The sequence below is a fragment of the Solenopsis invicta genome, chromosome 2 (genome assembly GCF_016802725.1).
Source record: "Solenopsis invicta isolate M01_SB chromosome 2, UNIL_Sinv_3.0, whole genome shotgun sequence".
NCBI classification, from domain to species: domain Eukaryota; kingdom Metazoa; phylum Arthropoda; class Insecta; order Hymenoptera; family Formicidae; genus Solenopsis; species Solenopsis invicta.
Window position 1 is genome coordinate 25,273,576 of NC_052665.1, and position 19,777 is coordinate 25,293,352.

A 19,777-nucleotide genomic window follows, 5' to 3' on the forward strand; every position below is an offset into this window, starting at 1 on the left:
CGGGCAGCGAGTGCTCGGGAACTAGAGTAGTCTTATGGTCGAATTCCACCATCACATTGCAGTGGATTCTCTCTGAGTCCCGGAGATGGGGCGCGTAGCAAATCGGGTGGAAGAAATTCAACGTATGACAAAAAACGCGGACTGGCAGCACGTGCCGTCCACGGAGAATCCGGCCGACATGTTGTCGCGCGGTGCTGATTTGGCAGCCTTAACTGTCTCCAGCATGTGGTGAAATGGTCCATCGTTCCTGCAGCTTAACGAAAGACAGTGGCCGACAAGAAAAATCAAACTGTCGGATGAATTGCCGGGGAGCAGAAAAGAGTGATCGCCGCCGTCGCGGCCGAGGGTCGATCAATCGTGTCGACATTGCTAGAAAAATATTCAAGTTTAGAAAAAATACAGCGGATAGTTGCCTACTGCTTGAGAGTCGGGCGTTCGCGACGGACGAGCAAGAGAACTTTGCATTTCTCATTGGGAGATGACTACGGCTATGCGAGTTTTGATACGTTCCGTGCAGCGCGAGTCGTTCCCGAGGAAGTATTGTCGTTTGAGCGAGGGTCGACCAGTCGACGGCAGAAGCCGTATTCTATCATTAACACTGTTTATCGATGAGCATGAAGTTATTCGCGTGGGGGGGACAGATAGGCAGAGCGGCATTGCCACCGGACGCGTTGCACCCCATGCTGTTGCCGAAGAGTCACTCTCACGATCCTCATGATTCGCAGGGAACATGTAAGAAATTTGCACGCGGGACTGCAGGCCACGACGTGCGCTGTGCGTCAGCGCTATTGGTCTTTAGCGGTGTGCTCGACGGTCCGTAAAGTGATACACAAGTGCGTAACGTGTGTCAGATGTAAATCGGTGGCATCGCAAGCGATAATAGCGGACTTGCTCGGTCCATGCGTGAGTCTCGCGACCGTTTACACACACAGGGTTAGATTATGCCGGCCCAATTTTGATAAAAGAATCGAAGAGGCGTAACGCTAAGATGCTCAAGGCACACATCGCCGTATTTATATGTTTCGCAACAAAGGCCGTACATTTGGAAATTGTAAGTGACCTCACATCGGATGCATTTTTAGGGGCGTTCAAGTGCTTCATGTCGCGCTGCGGTAGGCCCGCACGCGTATACTCCGACAACGACACTATATTCGTCGGAGTAAATAGACAAATAAAAGAAATGTAGGAGCTTGTCAACGGCGATCAGGCGGCGATACGGCAGTTTGCGCAGCGAAACAAGTTCGAGTGAAACTTTATTCCACCACACGCCCCATATTTCGAAGGTTTATGGGAGGCGGCGGTAAAATCCGCAAAATTTCATATGTATCGCGTGGTCGGTAACGGCAATCTCACGTTCGAGAAGATGGAAACAGTTCTGTGTGAAATCAAAGCAGTGCTAAACTCGCGACCGTTGACACCTCTCAGCGAGGACGCTAGCGATCTTACTTGTTTAACTCCGGGTCATTTTTTGGTTGGTGCAGCGCTAAACAGTTTCCCAGTTACAGATTTGACAGCCAAGAATCAAGGATGGCTACTACGTTGGCAGCGAGTGGAGCAAATACGCCAGCATTTCTGGAGGCGTTGGAGCACCGAGTACATACATACTCTCATCGAAAGGAAGAAGTGGAAGGCAAACCAAGGCAAGCAATTAAAAATTGGCCAGCTTGTACTAATTCAACAGCCAGGACTGGGGCCGTTGCAGTGGCTTCTAGGCCGAGTAGCGCAAATACATCCGGAAGCAGATGGTATCGTTCGCGCAGCTACGGACTGGACAAGGACAGCTCACGAGGCCGTTGATAAAGCTGGCAGTACTTCCCATCGGAGACGCCAACTAATTTTTTACTCAAACAATTTTTTCCTGGCGTTTCGTTATTTCATTTATATTATTTAACGTGCGCATTCTGTTCTATTTATTACTATGCTTCTTATTTTATATTTTATGAGGCGCGTTGGCGTGCGCATTCCTTTTATTTATTTATTTATTTTTATCTTATTTTACATTATGTCACACGCGTCTACCCTTTATTGCTTCATTATTGCATAACGCGCTTATTTTCGTATCAGCTCACGTTAGTGCGCGTTTCGTTACTTATCGCTATCTTGTTCGGCATGAAGCGTATTGTCAGAATCAGGATTTCATAGCTGAATTTTGTTTGTAACGTAGCCAATTAATTGCGTTAAGTCAAGTTAATGCGACGTTGATTTTAAAGACATGCCCTTCAAGGGGGACGGGATGTTTCGCACTTGTAACGATTTGGTGACAACCAATCGAGAAGCATGATCTTTCTGTCAAGAGTAGGTCCTATATGATTTGTTAAGACAAAGACGTGGGGGAAAAACCAACGATATAAATAGAGCGAGCTTTTCGAAACGTTGACTCTCGAGCTCTCGCTTTCTCATCGCAAGTCACACAAACACTCCGCTGCTGCTGTAAGAGACCGGTATTTTGACGAGCGGTCGAAGTTGGAACTGTTGCAATAAATCCTAGTACAAGGAACGGAATATCTTACTATTTCGACCGGTAGATTTCCCGTGTCGAATACCTGTCCCACGATGCATCCCGTTAGCAATAAAACGTTGGGACAAGAACGCGTCGGCTTACAACCGATGCATAATTCTATATTATGAAACAGTAAAATGTATACAAAGTATTTGTTAATGGTGGTCCCTACGTTTTACCGTAAGAGATGACTTACTGCACTTCTAATTTACTAAACACTTACATGACATTTACTTCAGTCGATCGCGCGTACGCGGTCTAAGCAGTAACACACATAGGCCGAGTGACACCTATAGGCTACTGGTGAACATTTTTCTCACAAGAAAACACATGGAAGTATCCGCCTCCATTTTACACGAGCTTTTAATATGCTGTGGTACATATAAAAATAAGGGATACGTATTTTTTTATATGTGCCCGTTTGCACTTTTAGGGAGTAAAATACCCCTTTGAAGAAAATCGGTACTTTGTTTTCGAAGTGTATATCGTCAAAACTATAAGAGATAGAAAAAAGTGTTCTAAATAAATGAATGGCTTAAAAAGTACTTTATAACAGCAAAAAAAATTTGTTTAACTTTTTTTATACTTTTCCTCACCACTTATCTATTTCTTTTCAAAATTCTTATTTCTTTTTATAAGCAAAATAAAAGTTATTTTTTACTATATGTTGCTCGTATTTTCATAAACATTAACAACAAAAAACGGGTCAATAACGGGCAATAAATAAAGTTATTTTAAATTAAATATATTTTCATATTACATATAAATAAGCAACGCGGAACTAGTTTCTGCTTCCCTGTAGGGGGAAGGAGGAGGAACAGAAGAAGCCAAACGTAAGTAATATATATTTTATATTTTTAATTGTAAAATTACCCATGGTGCATTCTAAATTATTAACGTTTCTTTTTATTTTTAGATTTTAAACCGTGGCAACATCAATCAATATGGAAAGACAAATATCCAAGATGCAGAATATAAAAGATATTCACGCCGTCTCAACCGCAAGATAAATGAGAGAGCTTGGGACCAAAATGACCATTTGAAGGATTATTAGAACCTCTAGATTTTATTTGGAGATCGTATTTACGTGGAGGATTAGAAATCATTTTTTAATTTTTTTAAATAATAAAAATTTAATAAAAAAATTAAATATCCTTTTTATTAAATTTTGTAAATTTTCAAATAAATGATAAAATAAAAATATATAAAAATACAAGCAAAACATGATACTTGAAGTATCGAGCGCACGTACTATGCTTCTGGAGAAATTTTTAATTATTTTTAGAAAATGAAAATGTCGCATCATAACTTTATATACTATTGAATGCGTAATAAAATAAGCTTTTGCTTATAAAAAAAACAAAAATTTTGAAAAAACAGGTAAGTGGTGGAAGAAAATGTAAAAAGAAAAAATTTTTTTAAAGCAATTTTTGTATAAATTACTCTTCAAGTCAATTAACTTTCAATTAGAACATTTTTCTCTATCTCTTATAGTTTCGATAATATACGCTTCAAAAGAAAAAAATCGATTTTCTTCAAAGTGGTATTTCACCCCTAGTGCAAACGGGCACGTATAACAAAATGCGTGTCCCTTATTTTTATCTGTACTACAACATATTAAAAGCTCGTGTAAATCTTAGGCGGACACTTTCATATGTTTCCTTGTCAGATTGTTTTCCTATATTTTTTGAGAATATCTGTATAATTTTATAACTTCTTCAAATTTTTTTATAAAAATTAGAATATTTTTCATAAATATTAAGAATATCTACATCTTTTCTCGTAACTTTTTATATTTGTTAATAATAAAATATTTTAAGATTTCTGTTATTTTTTGTTTTATAATTTTTGATGAAATGTTATAAAATCTAAAAAAAGTTAAAAGTATTTTATAAAAATTGTGGAATAAGAAATCTCAGAATATTTCAAAATTAACAAATATAAAAAATTGTGAAAAAAAGATGTAGACATTCTGAGTATTTATGGAAAGTATTCCAATCGTTATCAAAAAATTTGAAAAAATTATAAAATTATACAATATATTTTGAAAAATATACGAAAAAAATCTAAGAAAAATTTTCTCAGATCTTTTTTTCGTAAAGAAGCTTATACACGTCACTGTCCAAACCGCGCTTGATTGAAGCAACTGTCACCTAAAAAGTGTTTAATAAATTACAAGTGCAATCATCTTACGGTACAACGTGGAGAAAACCATTAACAAACACTCTTTGAATCCCGCCAATGCATTTTTAAAAATTATAAAATGCGTAATTGTAATTTGCAAAATAGAATCTTATATGTGAAACAGTGAATACAGATTAAGCTATAAAAATAATTAAGATCTGTTAAAAAATTAAAAATAAAAAATTTTTTTTAAACGGAAGTTAACCTGGTCCCGATTATAGCCTAGGAAAAATTTCTACACGGGCGTGAGTGTTTGTGATTGTTAAATAAATATTTTGCACTGGTAACCCTATATATTTTTACACCTTAAATTTACACACAGCGCGTTTTTACCACTCATAAATATTCATAACTATACGTTATTACTATTCGGATATATTCGTATGCAATCCGTTTCAAGCACTCATTTTTCCGGAAAAGTTCCTGTTTGCGATCTAAAAACAAGGTCATACACATCAAGCCAATTGCATGTTTTCACCACTCAAATTAATCGTTCTCGTGGATTAAAAACAGTAAATTATTTTTGTAAGGAAATTTTACCAAACTTAAAACACAGCTTTCAAGAAAAATCCAAATGTAATATCACGAAATTAAATTGTTAATTAATTTAATTATTTACTTGATCATTGTAGTAGTCGTTTGAGTTGCCTCGTGTCTGCGATATTTACTGATTGGGAAAGAATTGCTTCTTATTTTTTTTATAAATCACAAGATCTTAATTCATACTTTGATGCTTCTACTTCAATAGCTCGTGAAATCCACTCCATTAATTATTGCCTGTCATCTCCGAAACATACTTTGGACAAAATTTTCGGCGTATTCTTTCGTCAGAGACTTCCAGATTGCACAAATTTGTCGCAGAAGTTGCTTCAAATTGCGAATCTTCTTCCTACAAAGCTTAATCTTGATAAACGCCCACATATTTTCAATAAGAATAGCATCGGGTGATGCCAATCCTATTAAATGTAAAATTATTTAATAGGATTGGCATCACCCGATGCTTATTGAAAATATGTGGACATTCATCAAGATTAAGCTTTGTAGGAAGAAGATTCGCAATTTGAAGCAACTTTCGCGACAAATTTGTGCAATCTAAAAGTCTCTGACAAAAAAATACGCCAAAAATCTTGTCCAAAGTATGCCTCGAAGATGACAGACAATAATCGATAGAAGGAATTTCGCAAAAAATGAAATCATTTTTTCAAATTTTAAAAATTTACCCCTTAAAAAATTTCGTTATACGTGCCAAAATATCACAAATTTTGAGAAACAGCTGAGTATTATGATGAAGCATCAACGACAATAGTGTCATTTACAATCCCTAAAAAAAGTAAGAAGCAATTCTTTCCCAATCAATAAATACACGAAGTAATTTAAACGACTGTACGCATCTCTATTATCCCCTCTAATCCCAAAAAACTATAAAAAAGTTATTGTAAAAAATATTACTTCGACCAAGGTCTAAACTTGCATTTCCCAATTATCCGGAAAGGGTGTCTTAGCCAGTTCAACCACCAAGATACTTGGTAATATTCTTAACAACAACGAGATTACTCAGAGAACGTACGTTAAAGCCGACGTATAAAATCATAGATATACGATGTACATTGTATACAACAAATTAACTAAGAATGAGCTGAGACAGTCATAGCAAGTTCAAAATAAAAACATATAATAAAATATTATTTGAACACAAAGATCTTGCTATGACCGTCTCGGCCCATTTTCTGTTAATAAGTTCAAATAATTTTGATTTGTTGTTCCCTACTTTGTTACTTTTCCAAAATTACGTTTTCCAAAGCTCTAATTGTGATGGAGCAGCATCCTGACAGGACCAGAATCCAAATCTTGATGCCGTTTTCCTCACTTTGAGCCGCAAAAAGCAGAGCCAACTATGCTAAAAATGGTGTAGCAGTCTGGTAAATGAGGCACTATTGCATAGAGCAAAAAAATGATTATTTGTTAGATTTTACAATGTACATTGTAACAAAATATTGCAATAAATTGTTGAATTTAAAATTTTGGCATCTGTCTGTTAAAGTTGCTTTGAAGTAACCATTTTATTTCTTATCTTATCTAGAATGTAAAGTTGCTTGATACCTTTCTGTATTTTTAAAGACTTAAAAAGTCATGTAAAATTATCCTAAATAGCGTAAGCAAAAAGACCTGTTTTTTGGCCCATTTTTTGGACCTCAAATTTCAAACTATTTTTTATGCCAAATAGTACTATACAGGGTGATTCAGAATAACCTTATGTCCTTGAAGAAACATATTTCTCAGGTTATTCTAAAATAACTCTTCCTTTGGCAAAAACTTGTCGAAAGCATAGTTTTTAAATAATAAAAAGAAACAGTTATCGAATAACCGGGCAGTGCCGGTGCAACTCACCGTTCAATATGGGCGATTACGTAAAACGATCGCAGTGATAAGCAGACAGCTCGAACACTGCTTTCCCTCCCTTTCCCCTCTCTCTCATTTTCTTTCAAAACCTCTATCCCATTGTCATCTCTTTCTTAATTATTTATCAATTTAGGCACTAAAATAATACTAGAATTAAAAACAATATTTAATTATTTGGCGTCTCTCTTTTAATAATTTTGTACGAGTAAAAAAACATTCTTTTTAAGTCAAAATCATATTTAAAATACGTGAATAAAAAATACAAATGCAGAGCGAAAGAGAAAGACAGAGAGAGAGAGACAAGTTCGATCAAATTTGAACGTGTATACTCACTTATCATCCTGCACAGCAATCAGCTTTATCTTATAGAAGACAGAATATCCATATTAAACTCAAAATTTTCCTCTTTTCTTCTTAAATCACATCACTTGTCACATTCACTGCAATTATTGTCTTGATCGAAAATTACTAATCACTTTATACAAATTACTATCCTCAATTACTATTAGTCACTACTAATCACGCGTGAGAATTACTCAATTTATTTTTCATTCCATTTATTTTTCATTCACGCATTTTAAATATGGTATTTTTTACTTAAAAACAATATTTTTTTACACGTACAGAATTATTAAAAACAAGGCGTCAAATAATTAAATATCGTTTTTAATTCTAGCATTATTTCAGTGTTAGTGTATGAATTGATAAATAAATAAGAAAAAAATGAGAATGAGAATGAAGGTTTTGAGAGAGAATAAAAGAGAGGGGGAAGGGAGGAAAACAGTGTTTGAGCTATCAGCTTATCGCTGCGATCGCCTTACGTAATCGCTCATATCAAACGGTGAGTTGCGCCGGCCTTGTCTCACCGCTATACGCGCTCGGTTATTGGATAACTATTTCCTTTTATTATTTAAAAACTATGCTTCGGACAAGTTTTTGCCAAACGAAAAGTTGTTTTAAAATAACCGCAGGAATATGTTTCTTCAAAGCCATAAGGTTATTCTGAATCACTCTGTATAATAGAACATTGATCCCAGTAAAATTTTAAGTTTAGCATAAGCTCGGTTCTAGAGATATAGAGAGTTGAAAGTGATAGTTTCTCATAACACAAGGTGCTTTTTAGACTTTTTTTGTTGTTTGAATAAAATTTACCATTTTTCATATATTTTTGCGTGCTAAACACAAATCTGGTAAGCACATTGCTCTATCACGTCAAATTTCTTAGAAAAGTGTCAAAAATAATAATTTTACTTTACCATGGCATTAAAAAAAATCTATTTCTATTTATCTATAAATCTATTACTCACATTAAAAAAGCACCCCAATCGGTAAAAGGCAAGGAGATTTATATTAAAAAAGCATCCCAATCTGTGAGAGGCAAAGAAACTCATATTAAAAAAGCACCCCAATCTATGAGAGGTAAGAGGACTCGCATTAAAAAAGCATCTCACCGTGAAAAGCGGTGTCACGTGTCACTTCAACTCCATCTATCTCGGAGAGTTTTCATACAAGACAAAAACTAAAGTCATATTTAAATCCGAGATAAAAATCCATAAAAAACGTTTCACTTCGTTTCGCACGCACGCACGCACGCACGCACGCACGCACGCACGCGCACGCGGCAAATATATATATATATATATATAGGGTGCCAGGTAACTACCGCCCGTGGTTTCGTGGATTAATGGATCAAGTAAAACTGAGCAGAAAAGTCCTTTACTATTTTTTAATATTTGCCATAGTTAACGAAAAAAAAAAATTAATAAAGTCTGCGAATAAACGCGTATTATCGCGCGCAAGGACCGCCCGCTAGTCGCCGAGACGTAGGCAGCCGCGGCTGTAGGCGCGGCGCTGTGCGGTAATGAGGGAAAAGCAGCAGTAGCTGCTTTTCCATCCTCACCGCGCTACAGCTGCTGCTGTTTTTCCCTCCTCACCGCGCCATGCCTACAGCCGCGGCTGCCTACGTCTCGGCGACCGGCGGACGGTCCTTGCGCGCGGTGATACGCGCTTATTCGCAGACTTTATTAATTTTTATCTCGTTAACTATGGCGAGTATTAAAAAATGGTAAAGAACTTTTCTGCGCAGTTTTACTTGATCTATCAATCCACGAAATCAGGGGCGGTATTTACCTGACACCCTGTATATATAGATAGATATATAGATTTTTAGATAGATAAAAATAGATTTTTTTTTAATGCCATGGTAAGGTAAAAATGATCATTTTTGACACTTTTCTAAGAAATTTGACGTGATACAGCAATTTGCTTACCAGATTTGTGTTCAGCGCGCAAAAATATATGGAAAATGGTAAATTTTATTCAAACAACAAAAAAGAAGTCTAAAAACGGCACTCTGTGTTATGCGAAACTGTCACTTTTAATCCTTTATATCTCCGAAATCACGCTCATCATAAAATTTCTCTGGGATTAATGTTCCATTATGTAGTTGGCATAAAAAAAAGTTGAAATTCAAGGTCCAAGAAATGGGCCAAAGCTCATGCTCTTTTCTAAATATTTTATCACCAATATAAGTAAAATCGTTATTAATTTTATGCAAATTTTCAAAAATACATTAGTCAAAACATAGATGGACAACAAAATTTTAAATTCAACAATTTATCGTAGTATTTTGTTACACATTGTAACAAATCTAATAAATAGTAATTTTCTTTCTTGCTTTTTATCATCACATGGCAAATTACCAGCGATAAAATTTCCTTACTTTTTAATACAATACAAATTTGTAATAAAACATTTCCATCGAAAGAAATTGATCTATACCTTATTAAACCAAAGTAGGCCTCGGATAAAATCTATGTAGCTCATCCGATGGCCCTCGAATCCTATAACTTTTATTCAAAAATTTTTTTTTTCAAAATATTTTGGTGTCTAATGAGTTAAAACAAGACTCTATATAATACATTATTTATAGTACATTATAAATTTATTTCCTCTATTTTTATTACTTGTATGCATTTCCCACAAATTGTTCGTTTAAAGTAAAAACATTAATTATCATGCTATTATTATAAAAGTTATTATTATGCTATTATAAAAGTAAAACATACATTTTATTGTAATATTATATTGCAATATTTCTAAAAATGGACATTTTACCATTTCTGTAATGTAATATATGTTTTTGCAATGTTACATTGAAGTATGTCAGCAACATTTAAATAACAGAGAACATTTTTGAGAGTTATCTCAAACCAGAGTAGGTGTTTCTTATAGATTTTGGGTCGCTGAATACAAATTCGTAAACCGTTTCGCTCCATCACGTCCAGTTTTCTAATCATGGAAAATCTGTGAAAATTGAAATATTTGAAGAAAGAACAAAGTAAATATGACATTAAAATGCGGTCCAAAAATAGATTTAAATATATTTTAATAAGTTAAATAAAGTATAAGAGGTAAAAAAAGTTTTATTTACTAGTATTATTACAGCTTGCACGTCGTAAAATCGACGCAAAGTCGACTATTGTGCAACAGGCGATCTTTATAAGTCTTAATCTTTTCAAAATAGATTTTAATTGTTAATGTTGGAAGATAAGTTAGATAAATTAAAAAGTTATTAATCAATTAATTAATTAGATAATTATTCAGTTAATTAATTTTTTGCATATTTTACATTTTCAGACATTTTTAAGTAAATGTGAAAAATTTTTTTTATACCTGAGAATTTTTTAAGATTTTTAAGGCTATTACTAGCGCTTAAGGCTTATCTATAATGAGTTGTAAAGCGTAGTTGCAAATCGTGAGTGGCTAGTTGCCAGTCGCAAGTTGTAAATAATTTCAACGCCTAATCCACATTTAAATGTGGAAATTGTCAAAAGGTGCAAATTGAATGTTTGGTTAAGCGAGATATGTAAGCACTAAACATTCAAGATATCACTACCAAAAATTGTCACAATTATCACAAATCACATTTATCGTAACTTTTACCGCACTTTGCCACGCTCTTTCAATTCACTTTATAAGACTGTTCTACAATGAGTTAAAAACGCTCCGTCGACAGTTGCAAAAAATGGCAACTAGCGCTATTTCCGGTGGCAAGAGAGTGTCGCGGTTGCCAAACGAGAGTTGGCCAACTTTTAACTTTGGCGAGAGCAACTGGCGATCGCACCACCTTAACCCTATAAAGTGAATTGAAAGAGTGTAACGGAGCGCAGCGAGAATTACGACAAACGTGATTTGTGGTAGGACAATTTTCGGTAGTGATATCTTGAACGTCTGGTGTTCACATATTTCGTTTACTCAAACTTTCAATTTGCAGCTTTCGACAATTTCGACGTTCAAATGTGGATTAGACGTTGAAATTACTTACAACTTGCGACTGACAATTAGCCATTCGCAATTTCCAACTACGCTTTGCAACTCATTGTAGACCAGCCTATAAGATTAAGGTGATGCGATCGCCAGTTGCTGTCGCCAAAGTTAAAAGTTGGCCAACTTTTGTTTGGCAACCGCGATAGTTCGTTGCCACCGGAAATAACGCTAGTTGCCATTCTTTGCAACTATCGACGGAGCGTTTGCAACTCATTGTAAAACAGCCTTTAGAGTACAGAAAGCTTCGCTGTATCACCGCAATGTAGCGCACAGTCAAAAATCGCAACTCGGAAGAGATAAATTGATATTCGGCTATAAGTATAGAGCAGTTTCGAATATAAATTGATCGTCATGAAAGTGTAAAGCTTTTGTTGTTTAAATGAAATACATACTTCAGCTAAAGTCTTGTTCCTCTTTTCAAGTAAAATTGAAATTTTTTTGATTGAAATCTTCCGTGGGAAAAAGAAATTAAAAAATTTTGAGGTATTAAAAAAATTATTAATAAAAATTAATAAAAATAGTCCTGACATTTTTTGCATTAAGTGCAAAAAATATGTAATTGTACAAAATAAAAGGTTTTCTCAGGTCATATTCGACAAAATTATGAGAATGTTTTCGGTAAATCAACGAAGAAGTTAAATAACTCTTTGACTCCAAGAACCATATGTTTTTGTTGTGTTTTATATTTAACAAAGTAAAGAAATGGAGACAAAAACGCCATAAGTTTTTGTTCTCCAATGATTGGGCGGAAACCTGCAAATCATGAGTCGGATTAATACTTTTATTTGTGCGTGATTTGGCATAATAAAAAAAAAGTAAAAAAAGTATCAGCTATCCTAATATACAGTCCGTATTTTATCTAGTTTTAAAAAATAAAAACAGTAAGAGTGCTCTTGATTTTGATGATTTAAGTATTTCTAATAAATCATAAAACAAAGTCATAGTAGAATATAAAAAATACGAAATTATGCATCTTCAGAAATTTCTGAGGATTCATAAGTGATCATAGTGATTCTGATAAGACTAGTAGTAAATTTAATCAAAAGGAGGTAAACAATCTTGTTCGAGACTTAGAACTTTCAAAAAAATCTTCAGAACTTTTAGCATCCAGCTGAAAGAGAAAAACTTACTAACTAGTGGAATAAGCAGAACTTTCTATCGTAATAAAAACAAGTCATTCAAAAAATATTTTTCTAAAGAAGATTCCTTAATTTATTGTAATGATGTTAAAGGATTAATTGATAACTTTGACAGCGTTCCTTATAAAGCTAATAATTGGCGTCTTTTTATCAACTCTACAAAAAGGAGTTTAAAAGTTGTTTTGTTGCACAATGGTAATGTATCTGTTCCAGTTGCCCATTTTGTAACGTTAAATAAGGAATATAAAAACCTTCATTTTGTGCTCAAAAAATTTAATTATAACTTGCATAAATGGCAAGTGTGTGGCGATTTAAAAATTATAACAATTTTATTGGGACAACAAAATGGTTTTACGAAGTATCCATGGTTTTTATGTGAATGAAATAATCGGAATCGTAATCAGTATTGGATAAAAAAAGAATGGCTTTCTAGAGCAGAGCTCGCAACGATTTGCACATTTCGGGTCAATTTCTGAAGCGACGCCCACTACTTTCCCCACTACCGCTCGGCAGAGCGACTGTCGCATATTCACAAGCTCAATCTTCGAGTGGCAAGAAGTAGTGTGGGAAGTAGTGGGCGTCGCTTTAAAAGCGTTCCAAGCTCTGCTAGAGAAAAGTTAGGACCCGGTTCCAAAAATATTGGATAAAAAAAGAAAAGCCTTCTAGAGAGAAGCTAGAACCCGGTTCCAAAAACATTTTGCATAAAAATTTGGTTAAACAAAATATTGTTTCCCCCATTGCATATTAAACTGGGTCTATTAAAACAATTTGTAAAGACTTTACAAAGGAATAACAATAATGCTTTCAAATATTTGTACTTAAAATTTTCAAAACTCTCTGATGGTAAAATAAAGGAAGGAATATTTGATGGCCCCCAGAAAAAAGCGCTGTTGCGCGACAAAGAATTTGAAAACAAAATAACTAACAATAAGAAAGGACAAACTGCTTGGAAGAGTTTCAGGAAAGTAACCGTTAAATTTTTAGGAAATAAAGATCCAGAGTACAAAAATATTGTTGAGAACATGCTCAAAAATTTTAAACATTTAGGATGTCTAATGAATTATAAAATTTATTTTTTGCATTCTCACATTGACTATTTCCCTGAAAATGGAGATTTTAGCAAAGAGCAAGGCAAAAAATTCCATCAAGCATGAAAGATATGAAAAAAAGTTATCAAGGTATTTGAGATGAACACATAATAAGAGATTTTTGCTAGAATTTGGAGAAAGATACAAAAAAAGAACATAATGTTTTCAAGAAAAATTCGGTTTTATAAAACTACAAAAATGTAAATTGTAAAAAAATTTCCTGGTATGGTGTCCCCAATTCAGGGGATAAAATCCTAAAAGAAGTGGTACCTCCAGTGGTTTAGGATGGGTAACAATAAATTCACTTCAAATTAAAGTTTTGGAATTTACGTTTCAAAAGTTACAAATCCAGGCTCAAAATTTCAGATTTTTTTTTTAATTTATATTGACAAACATGTTTCACATTTACTTAAAAATGTCTGAAAATATAAAAATATAAAAATATGCAAAAAAATATTTAACTAATTAACTGAATAATTAATAACTTATTTTCTAATTTATTTAACTCATTTTCCAACAGTAACAATTAAAATTTATTTTAAAAAAAATCTAAGACTTACAAAGATCGCCTGTTTGTTGCACAATAGTCGGCTTTACATTTGTTTTACGACGTATAGGCTATAATAACACTAGTAAACAAAAGTTTTTTACTTCCTACACTTTATTTAACTTATTAAAATATATTTAAATCCATTCTAGGACCACATTTTAATGTCATATTTTCTTTTGTTCTTTCTTCAAATATTTCAATTTTCACAAATTTTCCATGATTTTTCATGATTATCTAAAAAGTTGGACATGATGGAGGAGAACGACTTACGAATTTGTTTCTGCAACTCAAAATCTACAAGAAACACCTGGTTTGAGATAATTCTCAAAAATTTTTTTTTGTGATCCTGTAAATCTTTCTAAGCTGTATAGGATGTAAGACTTTTCTTAACAAAATTATAAAATACTGATAATTTTTTGTTAATATAGACAAATAATCTTACCGTCCGCTATAGTTCCATTCGCGAGCAAAAGCTATAATTTGCAAAAGCAATGTGATACCGCCTAAACGATGAAGCTCTTCCACTGGTGGCCACACTGCTCTGACTGACATTAATTCTTGGAGAATTTCCACTTTTGCCTGAACTTCCTCGCTGCTAAACTTACATGCCTAAAATAATATATATGTTTAAATTAATATATATACACTGTAAAAAAAAAAACATTTAGAATTTATAGATAGTATACACCATACTAAATAAAAAAAAACCTTAATAAACGTAGTAACAACATGGCATAAAGAATTGCGAGTTTGCTCTCCGGGTTTAAATCCACCAAGAATAGTATAACTTTAAATCGGTTTTTTAATTGATTTAGAAGCAATCGCCACCGCTCGGAAGGCAAAGGTAAATCATCGAGAGTAACTCTGCTCAGGAAAGTCTGTTCCAATAGGTCGTTCAAAACCGGCGTTAAAACTGTAGGTCCCATATATCTATGGATATATGCAGAAGAAATTGCCTACGCGCTAACAAACATATTGCGCGCATATGGCACGCAAAGAAAAAGAATGAACATAGGTCAAAAACTTAACCGTTTATATCTATAAACATTTTTGCATATTAGCATCATGAATGACTTACTGGTTACTACGTGTCGCATGCGATGTTTACCTCAATGTTTATAAACCGCGTTCTATATGTTCTCATACAATTTCAATACATATTTCAATACAAAAGGTATTCACCGGTAATCAGTCAGTTATCATCAATAATTGCGGATCTACATATTATTTGGTGATTATATTGTAGGATGTTAAATAAAAACCAGAAGCAACGGAAATATGACAAGTTTAATTATTGATAAAATTCTTAATAAGTTAAATTTACTCGCACAAAATCTTTAGTCGCTCACGATTGACTCTCTTCGACACAACGTTCAGCTGTTGATACAACTCTTTTTTTCACAAGTCTCTTACAAGTTTCTTACAAGTCTATCACAAGTCTCATAAGTTTCTCATAAGTATCTCTCAAATCTCTCTCAAGTTTCTCACAAGTTTTTCTCGATGTATACTCTCTGGTGTCTTGCAACGCAATCCCTTGATTTTCTCACGACGCAAAACTCTCTGGATAGTTTCAATGTTCTCTCTTAGCTTTTTACTTTCAAAATATTAGCAATTTTTTAAACACAACTCGCCTTGTCTACTCGCATTTACCCTTTTTTTCTAATATGAATGTGCGTCCACTCGTAGATGATACATTTTCACACTTCAAACACAATTAATTGCGTTTTTTGTAAGGCTACCATAAAATGACACTTTTGTCCAAACAATGCTAATCCCTTCATAAATCAACGCTAATCTTTTCGTCAAGCGACGCTGATTTCTCTACTTAAATAAAAAAAGTTTTATCCGCGGGCATCAAATCTGGGACCCCAGCGTACCAGTCGATGTCCTAACGCCCTACGTCACGTCGCTTATTCGATAATCATTCTTCTGTAACGGTACTATAAGTGTTGGAAATGTTTAATCGTTATTTTCTCGAGAATGCCTAAGTTGTGCAATGAATGGCTTTACTACAGCAAACGTGTTAATGAATACTAGACATCTATAAAATTTTATTAAAATTGGCAAGATCACTTTGAAGGATTCTTCTTGTTAGTAACACATGTTCTCTCTCTTTCTCTTTCTCTCTCGCTCTAGGTAAATTTTTATGTAATAATGATATATCCTTCAAGAGAGTGAGGACGGCATTTGAAATTTGTGCATTAAAAAATAGAGAATAGAATAGAAAGTGGATTGAGTCTACGAGGAAAACCACTATAAAAAAAGCGCGCCATGCTATTCTACCTCAAAGGTTGTGTAGAAATGATAGCAGTTTAATATTTCGTTAATAATAATACTTTTTTAAAAAGTTCTAAAAGTTTTATTGCCAAAAATTTGGCTGTGACAATAAAACTTCTAAAAGTTTTATTGTCACAGCCAAATTTTAATAAAACTTTACATACATTTAGGTAACATAATTACATGATTTTAGAAAACATCAGTTGCTGCCACTATACGGTTTTAAGGGGTGAAATCAGTCCTCATGTTTTTAGCTTTTCTCTCTATGTCTCGATAACCATTCAAAATATAAAAAAAATGTTTTATACAAAAGTTTTACAATAAAATTATCTCTATTTACTCATGTCAATAATATTATTTTTAGAATAATTTTTTAAACAATTATAAAAAATTTTTTTTTAATAATTATTTTTTAAAAATATTATTAACGTAACTGAATAGAAGTAATTTTATTGTAAATCTTTTGTATAAAACATGTTTTGATATCTCAAATAGTTTCCGAGATATAACAAAAAAAGCTTAAAACCGCTATTCACATAAGGAATGATTTCACCCCTTAAAACCAAATTTGGGCAGCAGCTTCTAAAATCATGTAATTATGATACTTAAATGTGTGTAAAGTTTCATTAAAATCAGAGTGTGACACTTCGAGAAGTTCCCTTGTCAGTATGGTGTGTACTACCTATTATAAAAATGCTAAATGGCTTTTTTTTAATACCCTATAAATATATGTACGTAATATGTTAAAATATATAATAATTGATTCAAAACAAAAAAGAATTTAAGTAATTGTATGTACGCAAAAACGCGTAGTATTTTAGAAATGAGTTAAATAAACGTAATTTAAATAAAAAATTCGAGAAAACTTTATTTATTATACTTGTTTTATTATTTTATCACATAAAATATGTTTTTAAAATTTTCCGATAATTAGAGAAAATTGACAAAATTACATACAAGCATCCTCAGGTTGTTATAGAAAATTAATTTTAAAATTCTGATTTTTTCATGTTTTTTTAGACAATAGTGCAAAATTTTCCATGACCAATATGTAATATTAAAAAAGAATACCGTTAGATAAATCAAAACAAGGCCAAATTTTACAAACTTTTTATGAAAAAATAAGAAGAGATAAAAAAGTTGTATTTATTGTAATGTTTTGTTTAATATAATTCTAGTAAGAAGAAATTAAATAACTGTATATGTGATTACACCTTCGACACCAATAATAACTGTCGCGGCTCTCCAACTCATTTTAATCTTCAATTGAATTATTTCAAATCGAGCCTTGAACTTTTTATTGTATTTATTTCATTGTAAAAGCTTTGTTTCATCTTTTACATAATATTTGTGTTATTTTTTCTAATGTATTTATTTTGTTAAATTAACATAAAGGTTTAATTAAATAGGTTAAAACATATAAAATGTTTTTCAAGATTGTGTTAAAATTAACACAATTAGAAAATAAAAACGTGCGGTATTTATATATTACAACAATAATTTTATATTATATACCGAGAAAAAAAATACTTTTAAAAATATTGTATTATTATTATATTTACTATATCTTAAGCGCTAAATTTTTTCCACAGCAATAATTATTAAATATTAATATTTTTATTCAAATTTCAAAATTTAATACATATCAACTTGCAGAAACCACATGTAGTTACACATTGATCATCAATAACTTCACAAATATAAAAAAAAACCTTTGGAAAATAAATTATACTCAAATCCAACAAAATTTAGTATTTTAATCAGCTATATTCAATCAATCATATTCAAAATTTCTATTGCAGGTTTGTCATCAGCAACCTCAAAGGCCTAAAAAAAAAAAAACTCTGAATAATCAATTTGCTCATGTCCAATTAAATTTTGCATTTTGGTTCATATATGTATACTGCGATTTCGTCATCAGCAATCTCAAAAATCAATATATACCTTCTTATGTATGAATACGAAGTTTACACTTCGTGAAAAAAAGTTTCAACGAAGATGACATGCCAATCTTAAAACGGGAATCTTTATAGTGTATAAAGTTTTTTTGTTTTTCTTTTTTAATTTACAAAACTGCTCATTTTTTATTACTTTCATAAGATAAGAAAAATTCCTTCAAATACATAATTAATCACTTATTATACTTTCCTTGTAAGGTGGTAATGACGGTTGCCATGTGTCGCGATCAGCTCTAACGTTTTCCGCACGTTGCAATTGCTCCGCTTTTAAATGCAAATGCGCTTCCATGTATCTCTTCAGAGCAACGGCTACATGTCGTACAATTTGCCTTGATGCACATTCTTCATCGTCATTTATAGTCGGCTCTTCCTCAATGTTTAGAATTGGCAAAGTAGATATCTATAGTAGAAAAAATTCAATTACTTATCATAAAAAAAATAATTCTAATCCATGTAAGATCTATTATTTTCTTCAAAATAAAAATTCTACTTTTTGTGCTGTAACCCTTAAACACACCGATCCTGTAAAATACATTTTCGGGTGTGGAAGATTTTTTCAACTTTGAGAAGCTATAATTTTAATTACAATCAATATTTTTCTACAATTTTTTTTTTTAATGAAAGTTCAGAATCTCAGGAGTGTGACTGCACAATCGGCATTGCCAAAAAAATAATTTATTGTGAAGTTATAAAGAAAAAACCATTAAGCAAAAATAAAAAATTAGTCAAAAATCCACTTTTCCTTCAAAAAATCATATCTTCGCAACAAAAAACTTTTAAGGACTTTCAAATACGGCGTTTTAAAGCTACAGAGTCACATTTTTAAAATAAAATTTGGCAAAGTCATTCCTTTTAGAAAGTATAATTATGTAACATAGAAAATATAAGGTATTTTTGGACATCCAAAAATCCACTTAAAAAAAAAAATCATACCTTTGCAACAAAAAACTTTTAAAAACTTTACAATACGGCGTTTTAAAGCTAAAGATTTATACTTCAAAAAAAAAAAAAATTATATTATTGTCATTTCTATTAGAAAATGTACTTATGTAACAAGGCAAATATGAGGTATTTTTGATTAAATTGTGTCTAAAATTGAAAATTGATGTGTTTCATGATATATTTCGGAAAAACTCCCTTTTCTACAGCATTTTATAGTATTCCAACACAGAGACAAGGTATATGCAAGTAACATCCGCAAACCGACCTGTTCGAACGTATTTTGTCCAGCTTTTTTATATAAAATACTCACAAAAAATGTTTCACTTACACACTATATGGGTCGCATTGACCCTAACAAAACTTTGCTGCCATGCCGTTCAAATTCTAGTTGACCAAAAAAGTTGATCAAC

The 19,777-nt window shown here is 32.6% G+C and overlaps 1 protein-coding gene across 3 annotated transcripts in view; it reads right to left on the reverse strand.

Annotated features, from left to right (window-relative positions):
- LOC105194559 (protein mahjong) overlaps positions 1 to 19,777 on the reverse strand; it is a 126,243-nt gene that overhangs the window by 37,615 nt on the left and 68,851 nt on the right. For all 3 annotated transcript variants that reach the window (XM_039446282.1, XM_039446283.1, XM_039446284.1), the window contains exons 4-5: positions 18,616 to 18,825; positions 14,633 to 14,799 (exon numbers count right to left, since the gene is read on the reverse strand). In XM_039446282.1, coding sequence (XP_039302216.1) covers positions 14,633 to 14,799; positions 18,616 to 18,825 — 377 coding nt within the window. The remainder of the gene's footprint in view (positions 1 to 14,632; positions 14,800 to 18,615; positions 18,826 to 19,777) is intronic.